The sequence below is a fragment of the Manihot esculenta genome, chromosome 4, assembly GCF_001659605.2.
Source record: "Manihot esculenta cultivar AM560-2 chromosome 4, M.esculenta_v8, whole genome shotgun sequence".
NCBI lineage: Eukaryota > Viridiplantae > Streptophyta > Magnoliopsida > Malpighiales > Euphorbiaceae > Manihot > Manihot esculenta.
The window spans coordinates 2,572,067-2,584,462 of record NC_035164.2 but is presented as its reverse complement, the minus strand read 5'-3'; the positions used below and the strand labels follow the sequence as shown (position 1 = coordinate 2,584,462).

General features: G+C 31.7%; 3 protein-coding genes across 4 annotated transcripts; 1 reads left to right on the top strand and 2 right to left on the bottom strand.

Annotated features, from left to right (window-relative positions):
- Positions 1-366: 366 nt before the first annotated feature.
- LOC110612777 (protein disulfide isomerase-like 1-4) lies at positions 367-5,377 on the bottom strand. 2 transcript variants are annotated; one of them, XM_021753565.1, is made up of 12 exons: positions 4,641-5,377; positions 4,370-4,499; positions 3,487-3,652; positions 3,279-3,397; positions 3,072-3,152; positions 2,782-2,868; positions 2,613-2,687; positions 2,340-2,429; positions 2,171-2,251; positions 1,949-2,083; positions 1,134-1,190; positions 367-855 (listed from the first exon to the last, which is right to left on the bottom strand). In XM_021753565.1, the coding sequence occupies exons 1-12, from the start codon at positions 5,189-5,191 to the stop codon at positions 685-687; spliced, it is 1,743 nt and encodes a 580-aa protein (XP_021609257.1). In that variant the 5' UTR covers positions 5,192-5,377; the 3' UTR covers positions 367-684. The 2 variants fall into 2 exon arrangements, with proteins under 2 accessions (XP_021609257.1, XP_021609258.1); XM_021753566.1 differs by having other exon boundaries at positions 2,340-2,408.
- Positions 5,378-7,321: 1,944 nt separating this feature from the next.
- LOC110613209 lies at positions 7,322-9,688 on the top strand. The gene is made up of 3 exons (XM_021754232.2): positions 7,322-7,480; positions 7,612-7,731; positions 9,377-9,688. Exons 1-3 carry the CDS (start codon positions 7,460-7,462, stop codon positions 9,491-9,493), a joined length of 258 nt encoding a protein of 85 aa, XP_021609924.1. The 5' UTR covers positions 7,322-7,459; the 3' UTR covers positions 9,494-9,688.
- Positions 9,689-10,482: 794 nt separating this feature from the next.
- Positions 10,483-11,381, bottom strand: LOC110614015. Its single transcript, XM_021755462.2, has one exon. The coding sequence runs from the start codon at positions 11,298-11,300 to the stop codon at positions 10,776-10,778; it is 525 nt and encodes a 174-aa protein (XP_021611154.1). The 5' UTR covers positions 11,301-11,381; the 3' UTR covers positions 10,483-10,775.
- Positions 11,382-12,396: the final 1,015 nt, after the last annotated feature.

Below are 12,396 nucleotides of genomic sequence, written 5' to 3'. Positions count from 1 at the left end.
ACCAAAATTAATCGGTTCGGTTCGGTTTTCGGTTTAAACCGAAATCTGCACAGGCCTAGGAATAAGCTTGTTAATTTTGAAATTTGTTGTTACTCTATCATGTAAAAATCTCCATAAGAAAATAGCTTGTACTCCCTAACCTCACTTCTATTTTAACAAAGATTAAAATAATATAATCAATAAATTTTATTCAATATTCTCTTAATATATTCATCACTTATAATATCATTTAAACATTAAATAAATTATAATATTAAATTATTGTAAATTAATGAAGCTTTTATTTTTATTATATATTTAAATAAAGAGAAAATTACTAAGAAAACTTTTCGCCAGTGTAGCATGCAATTTAGGGAGAGTAGCCTATGGACCAAATGCACATGGAGCCTCGTTTTCCTTCACTTCAAATATTAAAAATTCGCCATCTTCTCAAAAAAAGAAACAAAATCACCATCATGGAGAGCCATTGAGACAAAATAAAATACTAAAAACACCGACTAAACTAAGAAAATTCAATTAATATAAAATACTCCCTAGAAAAAGACCGAGAAAATGACTACGCCTCGTTATGTGAATATACTCATTTAATTCCTACTTCCTTCCGACTATATTAGTAAAATTATTTCTGTACCATTTCTTTTTTCCTTCCTTTGTATTCGAGTCCACAGCAAAATTCCCTGTTCCTCACAATTCATCCTTCACATTCTTGATGCTGCTCTTCTGACTCCCTTCTGCATCAGAAGAACTCTTAGATTTTGGGGTTGAAGCTGGCTTTCGAAGCTTGAAGGGGATGGATGCATGTTCCTTTATGAACTTGTATAATGCTACTACAGTACGATCAGTGTCTACAGTAAGCTGTCAACCCCCACAAGCCAAAAATTAGTTTATGAAAATCTGCAAAAGCTTCGTTAACACCTTGTTTTGAATAAAAAATTTCACAAGAATTCAATTCTTTTCTATCATATTTTTTGTTTGGAACGGAAGGATTCATCTATTTTTAACTTACAAATTTTCATTTTTAAAGTAAAAGAAATCGTGCATGATTTTGTAAGAATTCATTTGAATTCTTTTCTTACAAAATGAATCATGCCAAACCGAAGGTAAATGATATGTTAATTTTTAAAGCTACTTACTGGTTCAAAGCTCTTGTTTCCAGCAGGGAAGAATAGAATGGTGGGGTATCCATCAGCCTGCAGAAGGAAAAAGAAAAATTAGGAACAGCTATTCATTGTGAAGTCCCATTTTCCTTTTTGGCTCTAATAAATTTCTGAACAAGAACTAAACACTAATCCTCCATTTAGTATGGTTCATTTTACAAGAAAAGAATCAAATGAATTTTTGAAAAATCATACATGAGTTTATTTTCATCGTAAATGAAAATTTTATAAGTTAAAAAGAAATGAATTCTTCCATTCCAAACAACAAAATTAATAAAACAGAATTGAATTGAATTAAATTCTTGTGAAATCTTTGATTTCATATGAGGGGTAAATAATATGCAAAACCATATTTTGATTGGCACGGGATATTACCTCAAGCCATAAATCTTTCATCATTCTACACAGAATTCAATCCCCAACCATTTACTAAATAAGCAATTGAATAATAAATTATAAACACCTTGTTTGGAATAAAAAATTCACAAAAAATCAATTCAATTCATTTCTTTTCTATCAAATTTCTTGTTTGAAATTGAAGAATTCATTTATTTTTTAATTTACACAATTTTCATTTTAAAAGAAAATAAATTGTGGATGATTTTGTTAGAATTCATTTGAATTCTTTCCTTCAAAAATGAATCATGTCAAACAAAGAGAACAAATACCTGTTAAATAAACCCGAATTCTATATGGAGCAGTTCAGCATGAAACCAAACAGACCTCTATGTTACATAAACTCAGTCCCAAGACATTTCATATCTCACAACAGAAACTAACTTTGCAAGTACCTTTGCCCTAGGATGCTCATTTCTTGTCCCATCCATCTTGGCTATAACAAGAGATTTAATGCCCCGCAAATGTTTGGCAAGCTTGTTGTATGTTGGCTCTAAAGTTTGGCAATGTCCACACCATGGTGCATAGATCTGGTGCGAAAAAAGGAACGTTAGAATGATCTCCACATTAACGAATTAACTTATTCACATATTTATCTTTCTAGGATGCTACTATACCTCAAGGAGAACATCTTTAGACTCGTCCAGCACAAGTTCATCAAAGTTATTCCCGACTACTATTTTGACATCACCATAATTCTTTGGCAATTCAATACCAAATACAAGTTAGAAACAGAATGAAACAAAGTAAACTAATTAGCTTGTAAAGCAATACTTAGTAACTCACAGTTTCAGGAATTGGGTCGGACTTGAAAAAAGGTTTAAGCTGGTCTTCAAGAAACTCCTCTGCAAATGTCTGAGGGGTGATAGGACAAAACTTTTAAAAATATTACATTATTAGGCTTGGCATTGACATGCAATGATAAAGAAGGCACAAAACTGTTGTCCACGAAAAAAGAACATACACATGTACATATATACATACATATACATGCAAATGATATATATATATATATATAAACATATGTGTAAGGGAGAGAGAGAAAGAGAGAGATTCAACCTTTATCTTATCCAAGCTCACTTCCTCGCTGAGTACAAACTTCCTACTATCATCATTTCCTGTGTAAGCAACAACCTAGATAGATATCACCAATAGTTTCAATTTTGCTGCAACAGATATGATCAGTAGAAAATCATATCTCTGTTAGAAAGAAGGATGAAGAAATTACTGTGGGTTCATTTCCAGAGGCACCAAAATAATCTGCAACAGGCTTCCCGACTTCTTCATTGTCCAATGCAACATAAACAAAGATAAGCTGCATTCCACAAGGAAATCACAGTAACTTGCTAAAATCTTATATCCAGCTTCAACATGTGTCAACAGTAAACACCAAATGATTAGGGCTGATTTAATTAAGATAAGTAACAAAAAATTTATTTCTACAAGATTTTTCAGGTCAACCCAACAAATTAAACCAGTGAATATATGGAGGTTTTTCATTAAATGTTCACAAGTTACCTTTCCCTTGAACAATTTAGCTGCTTCTTGAAATATTGGGATAATTTTCTCTGAATCATTTGAAGTTGCAAATAACAACAGCTGAAAATAAAATTAGCTGAGCAGTTAATGGCATCAACTAGTTGTTGTCATTAGAATGCAAAATACTTGCAATAAAGAAATTTAAAGAAGACCAAGAAGAAAGCCAAAAAAAAAAAACAAAAGTACCTGTTTCTTAATTGGATTCTCAAAAACTGAAGAGGCACTTTCTCTAGTAAAAGTGGTCACCAAAGGAAGCTTGTTAGCAAGCACAAACTCGATTATTTCCAACTTTGAAAAGTTACCATCTGCACAATGACAAATTACACATAACAAGAAAGCCCCATTAACACATCCAATATGAGAATTCAACCCAAGGCAACAATGAAGAACCAACCGAAGTAACTCAGTTTCTCGGCCTCCTTCTTAATCATGATTAAAGCAGGGCGTTTCACTTTGGGGTCAAAATGGAAAAGCTTTGCCACATCAGGATTTACAGTTTGGTAGAAATTGACATCATCTTCTAGTCTGGATGCAGCAGCAAGCTCTTCACTTTCAGGACCCTGTATCAAATGGACAAATTAAGTCTAAGAAGGATATATAGTTAAACTGGATCAATAAATTAAACGAATTGGAGAATTAAAGTAAAGGATGCTGTCTCTATAGCCATCTAAAGACCAAAACATCAACAATTAAACAGGCTTTTCCATTGTCACATCATATACAGACCTCAAAGTAAGAGGATATGTTTTAAATTAATAGGCAGGAGCATGATAGATAATTTTCAGCGTTAAGCTAACACACATTGAACCTCCAAATATTTGACAGATCCAGTGAGTTATCTTAAAACAAACAAGCACAGCCATGCTGATCAGCTCATTTCAAAGCCAATAAGCAATTAATGGGCAACTATTAGAATGCTTAAGCTAAGAAGAGGAACATTAGTTTTATTGAATTTTAAGAAAGAACGTTTTCGTTTTTTTTTTTTTTTGGGATGAAGAAGCTAGAATAATTACTAATCAATCTCAATGAGCCAGGGAAAACCTTTTTCCACTTTCTCATATGAAAATTTTCAAAACTTTAATGAAAGTTAGCCTAAGCCTTTAAAGTACAATGGCAGCCAGTTTATGACAGTCATAATGCTCAAAGGATTTAACAAAAGCATTAACATCCCAATTGAAATTGTACAATTTTGACAGCCAAAACCATAACCAAATTACCAAACAGACAATCAAGAATATAACACAGAAACAATTAGAAGGAACCAGGCGGAACCATACCACCAAAGAATTGAGGTAGCCCAGAACAAGTTTACTATCGGATGTCAAAACGCGTTCAGCATCATCCAATGTAGTAATGTTGTGTATAGCAGGCCCTATTTTCCTCTTGATCCAGGTCACAATAGCATCCCTTAATTGTATTTAAAAAATAAACAAATATAAGAAATGAAGCCATAACTGTGAATGAAACAAATTAACATTACACTTGAAAACTTAATTTCTATACAAAGCTAGCTACCAAAATCTAAGAGCAAATCGAGCAAACACTTACTTGCTCCTCTCCCCGGTATAGAGCTTGTGCACTCCATCAATGAAGAAGTAGATAGTAGGATACCCTTGAATATCATACTCCAGCGCCAACTCAGTCTCCTCAGTAGCATCCACTTTCGCCAACACCACGCCCTCTTCCTTCAGCTCCGCAGCTGCCTCCGCATACTCAGGAGCCAGCGCCTGACAGTGAGCACACCACGGCGAGTAAAATTCCACCATAACAAACTTAAGCTTATCAATAAAACCACTGAAATTCCTTTCCTTCAAAACGACGACGTCCGTGTCGTCAATTTCAGGCTCCTTCTCTGAATCGTCGAAATCAGAATAGTCATCAAAGTCGTCGCCATCAATTTCATATCCCTCAAACTGGTGAAAACCGGGGTAACGGACGTCGTGAGAGGAGGCGCCGTTTTTATCATTTTCATCGTCGAGGAAGCTGAGATCGTCGTCGTCTTCAACCTTGTCGTTTTGAGTCTTGGAGAGAGATGGAGAGAGTTTAGAGAAGAGGAGGAGAGTGATGAGAGAGAAGAAGATAATGGAGCGAGGCAACATTGTTGCTCCTGTGAATTTAGCAAAAAACGGAGTGACAGTGGGATCTCGTCGTAGTTGCAGGGGTTTATAGAAGAAACAGAAATGAGAAGTTCAAGGACCGGGAACTGGAAATCAGCTGCGGAACGACGTCGTTTAACTGCGCCACTGAAAAATCTAACTGTTAAATTATAAATGTCATTATTTAACAAAATTAAAGAAAAAATATTGTACGTCTAAGCTTTATTTACTTTGTGAAAAAAATAAATTTTATATTTTTTTAGTAAAATCTAATATCAGCACCACCTCATATGATAATAACTATTAGTTGAAAAAAATATTTTATATTAAAATTTGTGTATAGTTAATTAAAAAATATATAGTGAATCTACATATAAATATTTAATATTTTATATGAATTTATACTCTTTATAGTCTCATTATTTTTATTTCCAAATATGGTAAGCTATCAAGGAAAAATATTTTTTTTCTATTTAAATGAATAAATAAGCAATTTTTGAAAAATATTCTCATTTAAAAGAATAATAATTATTCATATTTAAAAATCTTAATTAATATTATTGGACTTTTATATATAATTAGACGTTTAATATTCGTTATAATATTGCGAATTATATATAATATATATAATATAATTATAATTATTTAATAATTTTATAGTCACTTTTTATTGTTTAATATTATTTAATATTTAAATTTATTATTTTAATAATTTTATGCTATAAATTTAATTTTTATGATTAATATAAAATTCAAAATTTGAATTTTTGTTAATGATAAATTAATTTAAATAATAAAATTATTATCTATTTTAAAAGTTAATTTCAATTATAAAATTACCATCCGCTTATAAATTTAAATATATATAAAATTTAAATTTTATTAACTTTTAATTAGTTTAAATAATAAAATTATTTTTCACTTAAATAATAATTAATATCTATTAATTTTAACTGTTAAATATTATAAAAAAATTTAAAATATTCTCTTTAAAAATACAAGACATTAATTAATAAATTTTTTAAAATTATAATGACTAAATAATAAAATATTTAATAATAAAATTAATATAAAAATTAATTAGTATATTTTTTAAAATACTCACAATATCTTAATAATTTTTTAAATTTAAAAAATTAATTGGAGAATTTTTTTTCATAAAAACTAATTAATAATTTTTATTTAAATATATGAGATTAGAGTCTTATTCAATTCCTCCTGGTTCAATATATGTATAATGTGATCAAGAACATAATTTAAAAAAAAAATAGATAATAAATTATTCTTTTAAATATTTTTTGAAATTTTTAAGTATCTAGATAATAATAAAATTACTAATATTTAAAATTAAGGTAATCATTTTACTATCTTATTTTTCTAAATCATTAATTTGTGATAATTATTTCATATATCTTACAATTTTTATATTTTAAATTTGAATTTATTATCCAATATTTTAATATTATAATGTTATTTTTAATATTTTTAAATAATATTTAAATTTATTATTTCAATAATCATATCTAAAAATTTTAATTTTTTGATTCATATATATATGAATCAAAATCTATAAATTTAATGGTAGATATATTAAAAAATATAAAATTTTAAATGTATAAAATACATCAAAAGTTAAAAATTTAAGATAATAATTACTAAAATATATTTAAATATTAATTAATTAACAAATAAAATTAATTAAACTCAAAAAATTAACAATTTAAATATAATAATACGATATGATGATAATTATTTTAATATTTTTAATTAATATTTAAATTTATTATTTTAATGATTTTATCTCAAAAAATTTAATTTAAATATTACTAAAATTATTAATTTTTAATAATCATCAAATAAAATTAATTAAATTCATAAATAAAAAATTTAAATATAGATTAATTTTAAATAATAAATATCTAAAATTATTTTAGATGATATATAAATAATTTATTAATTTAAAATCATTTAAATAATAAAATAATTATTCATTTTAAAATTTAAAATTTGAATGGAGAAGTGTGCAATACAACTTGAACCCAAACAAAGAATTCAGTGAGGCCAGAGCCAATTGTAATACAATGCTCTTTTAAATTGGACATGGATCCAAAAAGCCCATCTGCAAATCAGGACTGTACCTTGGCTTCATTACTGTAGACCTCAACTCTGATTTACTTATTTTCAATTTTGAAGAACTGCTTCTCTCGTCTTTTTACATTCTTTCCAAATTCCAATTCAGCCTAAATTCTCCAAATCCACCAATAAAATATCATGATTAGCATTCTTGCACAAGTAACCATCCATTCTTCTGTGTATTATTTTAATTTCTTCTTCTTCATATGGCTGCTGATGCTTCACTGCCTTTATATGAAAAAAATTTATGATAATTATTAAATTGTTAATTTTCTGTTTCCATTTGTCAGGAGCGTCTGCTTGGTGCTGTTCTGGGGAGTGCCTTCGTGGGTGTTGTTGTTTTTGAGCAAAGGAAACGCATCTATGAATCCATTTCTGCGGACCGTAATCAATTGGATGCCCAATCTCAGGTTCAGCTCCCATTATCTGCCCCTTTATCAATTATCGTCCCCCCCCCCCCCGGCGCGCTTTGAAACCCTAGAATTTGGTGTATCGATGTGTGGTTAATCCTTCAGTATCCTTTTTTTTTTTGGCCAGAACCTTGAGTATCTTTAGTTACAACATTATTTGCGTTTACATTTTTTTTGTTAATCTAAATTTTGCCAGAATAGTCACTTGTTTTGGGAAATTGTTTTGCGTGCTTGTGTGTCAGCAAAACAGTGAAATTGTTGTCCTACATTAATGATCAATGGTGCTATCAAAGCATTCTTTTGTAAAATTAGTTGGATCAGTCTCTAAACAAAAGATGAAGTAGTCCTTGTGACAAAGGTTGCAACAGATTAGTGGGTTGAAATTTGATGTCCAAAATAACACCGTTTTGCATTATAGTGCCTGTTGAGATAAATTATCTGAACTGACTTATCTCAACAGGCATTGTGTACACTGGAAAGTGCTAGTTTAAGATGCACCTTTTGGTAGTTGATTTGTACAATTGAGTCTGGTTTGTTTTACGGCCTGGTTCATACATAAATGCCTGTTGAGATAAATTATCAAAACTGACTATCTCAACAGGCATTGTGTACAGTGGAAAGTGGCTTGTATAAGATGCATTTTGGTTGTTGATATGTCCGATCGAGTCAGTTTGTTTTATCTTTTATGGCATGGTTCATACATAAATGCTCAAGTTCAATATTTATTGAAGTTAAATTACACTCTAAATGTAATTGACTAAAATCCAAAAAATCTTACTTTTACATAAGTTAGACGGAGAAACTTATTGCGAAGGTAGTTTGATTGCTTCCATGATCTTTAATACGAAGATGTCCAACTCAACCCTTATGATGATTTTGTGAACAATCAGAAATTTCTGGCAAAATAATTTGCCTTTAGTGAGCTGGACCATGTTTACTTGTTTCTTGTAGTTATTTTCAGAATCTTGAGGTAAGAATGAGCTAGCTAAAGTGAGGCCAGTAGCAAAAATGGTGTCAAGGGGTGGCTCCCTAGCAAGTGAAGAATGGGGGTTATCAATATCAGTTGAGAGAAAGAAAAGGAACTCAGGTAGATAAAAAGGATTTGGGGAAAAAACAGGCAGAAGTAAGATTGAGAACTCATGTTATGAGACTTATTATCAAGTTTAACAAAACATGAGAAAGCTAAAAAAAAGAGGACTTAAGCTCCTTATCTTCAAAAAGAACTTCAAACTATAGTCTTCTTCTGTGTTTGTTAACAATGAGAAGGAAAGAGATAATTGGAACCTTTATGTCTAAAAAAGAGATGTTTTTTCTTCATTTGATTAAATTATGTTGGCAACCTTTACTTTTGGTATTTCAATGGGCTTTTGTTGTTCCTGCTTCATATATTTTCTACTTGTGTGATGTCAACTTTTAGTGTCAGTTTTAGGCACAGTGCTGGAAACCATCGAGTCTTTCATCAATCATATCAATTTTAAACATACAGTTAATAATTTCATTGTTGACTTTATCAGCAGTTTAGACATCCTTCTGGAAACCATAAAACTTCACTATTGATCTTCAAATTGCAATGAGCTGTTAATTCATGATTCTGCTGTGCATGGCATGACGTACACTAATACTTTAAACTTTGAACTTCTTCCAGTTGAGAGAGCCCATATGTGGAAAGCAATTTCGTTCACAATTTGAACTTCAGTGGAACAAAGCTGTGGATGAGACATTTAAACCTGCGGTTGCTTCTCTTAATTCACGCAGGCAGTAAAGATTTTGTAGTAGTTCCACTATAGATGTAAGAATATCTTTAACAGAAATTTGTGCATGCAATAGCATGTGCATATCAATATTTTGACAGCTTGTTCTTCCTAAATCATATTTGCGGGACAGGTGTCCTTTAACACCTGAGAATTCTGTATCAAATTAAAATTGCAGGGAAAATTAGTTCCTAATTGTACTGAAATGGATCTTTCTTGCTTGATCTATCTACACTCTTCTCCCTCCTTCTTCCAATTTTTTCCCTCCCTCAACCTAATCATCATACCTCTAGGATTCCACCCTTTCAATGCCAATTAGCTTCGCATCTCCACAGTTCCAGTTAAAGTGAACATTTAGGCTCGTCCCAATTTGGCTTTGCACAATTCTCTATTCCCTAGTATTCACCCAAATAGCATCGCTCTTCGCGAAGCAAGGTGCCACTATGAGAACAGTCATCTTAGATTTCCACATTCCTCTTGCAAAGATGTCCAATTTTGGCATACTCAGCTTTGTAGTATTCATATTCATCTAGAGACGAGTTTTGGACCCACTTACTGCAAGGCTCAGAGAGGACCCAAAAGGGTTCACCAAGCTTTAGTGAATGCTAATTAATTTAGTTATTGCAATAATGCAATGATCATAACAAGGGTTGTAATGTTACTTGGGTTAAATCACAAAAAAAAAAAAAAAAAAAAAAAAAAAAAATCCTTTTCATTTCAATCCTAATAATGAAACTCTCTTGTAAATTCCAACGGGAATAAAGCCATTGCTGTTGGATTTTTGGAGGCAACATGTAAAGACAAAAAACGATTTATTCCAAGCATGATTTTGAATGGAATGAGTAAAGTCAGCTTCAAGTGGATAAAATTCAACTAGATTATGCACGAGTGCCGCCTTGATAACTGATGAAAAACACTTCATAGGCAAGTGATTTAAATCCCGGACTTGTTTGATTGAGAAAAACTCAACTATAAAATATCAATAACTCCAATGGATTCATCGACCAATGATCGCAACTTATCACCAAAAATTCCATGGCAAGTGATCTTGAAAACGCTAAATTACTTGGCGAACTTCAAAAATTGAACAATGGATTCATAGTGACTCAATTTTAAGGATAGGATTTGACCACTTGTGAAACCATAGACGCATTTCAAACTTTTGTTAAAAAAAAAAAAATTAGAACACATTAGATAATAAGGAATAAGAGAACTATTGGCAAGACATAATACAGCAGAAGGTAAAAGGGAGAAAAGTCTGTCAAAATAATCAAGCCTACTGTAGTAATCCCATTAAGCATCAGGTTTAATGGAGCTGTCTCGATTCATATTGGCTCGACGTGTGCTGAACACATAGAAACCTCCGGTTGCTATAAGCACCGCAAATGCCAAACCGACCACAATTGCGGCAATGCCACTGGCTCCTAGTCGACTCCCAACTTTCTGAGATGATGAAGCTTCACTTTCCTGTGTTTGAATAGCCTCTACTTCAGCTGCTAGAGGCAATGGTGAGCAACCAGATGATTCTTCACAAGGTTTCTTAGTGTTGGGCTGTTGTGTTTTGGGATGGAAAAACTCAACTGCTGAAGGTGAAAACGCCACAGGATTCTCAAAGGCTAGGCCATGAGGAGCTCTCTCTTGAGCTCTTGCAGCAAACACAAGTGCTAAAAAAGAGAAGAGAAAGAAACAAACTTTGGGATTCATGTTCAGTTCCTTAGCTTTATGAGTATTAGATTGACGAGCTTTGAAGCTGAAGTATTGGTAGCAATTTTTAGCAGTAGCTGTGAGGGAAAATTGTTGGGTGCTTCGGAGTGGCATTTATAAGATCCTAATTGCTTGGAGTTCAATTTTTGGCAGTGAAAAGTTGGCAGAAAGATGGGAACAAAATGATTATGCCTTTTCCTACATAACATTGTTTGTCTTCCCAGATTGCCCTTTTTAAATCGTGAACAAGACCATGGCCCTGGTCTAAATACAAGGGCAATATGAGTCTTTTTCATATCCACTATTCTTTTCAAAATAATTTCATTTCTTTATACTTGAGTTGGGGTCATGATTCAGTTAATCCATTTCCTCCATATAATACACAAAATATGTGTAACAATAGAGGCAAAATCATGTGGATTCCAGTGGAGGCATTTGAGTAGAAAATGATATTCCTATTATGTGTGTTAAAATGCAAGTAAGGGTATTGAGTACATGCATGCTTGTGTTTAATTAACTTATAATACAAGCTTAATCACCCACATAAAAGGGGAAATATTCTTAGCTTGGAGGGGCAGCAAACCCCATATAAGCAAAAATATTCATAATGTGGGTATCAATAATTAGAAGTAAAGCATGCTGGAAAATGAAATGAATGCTTCTCTCTCTTTCCCACTAGTGTAATATTGAAATCATGCAATTCTTCATGCTCTTATTCAAAATTTATTATTTAGTCTTTATATTATGTATATGACTGTTTGACCTTATTTTAAAGAAAAATGCAGACCCAAGACCCAATCAAACTTTAAAGAAAAATGCAGACCCAAGACCCACCAGATTTTTTCAAATCAAACCAGTTCCAGTCCGGTAACGAAAAGCAGACTGGACAGGTTACACGCGCGGACCCATCTGAAAGAAGTTTAGCCTGGTGACGTGACAAGAGGTAGGAAAGTAGATCCAGTCACTTCGCAATTCTGTCTGCATGCACGCCGAGAGAATTAAATGACTGTCTAACGTGGAAAGGAGTTCTGACATATCCATACGTACGGATCTAAACAACAGAAATAAGTGGCCCTGTAGCAAAAAGGCAGTTATATGTGACTAGCAGATAAAAAAGAAAAGAATAAAAGAAAGAATAAAAGAGAGGAAGATTTTCTTCTCATATCAAAGTTACACAACTACTGTAAATTCTATTTTCTGAATATTAAAA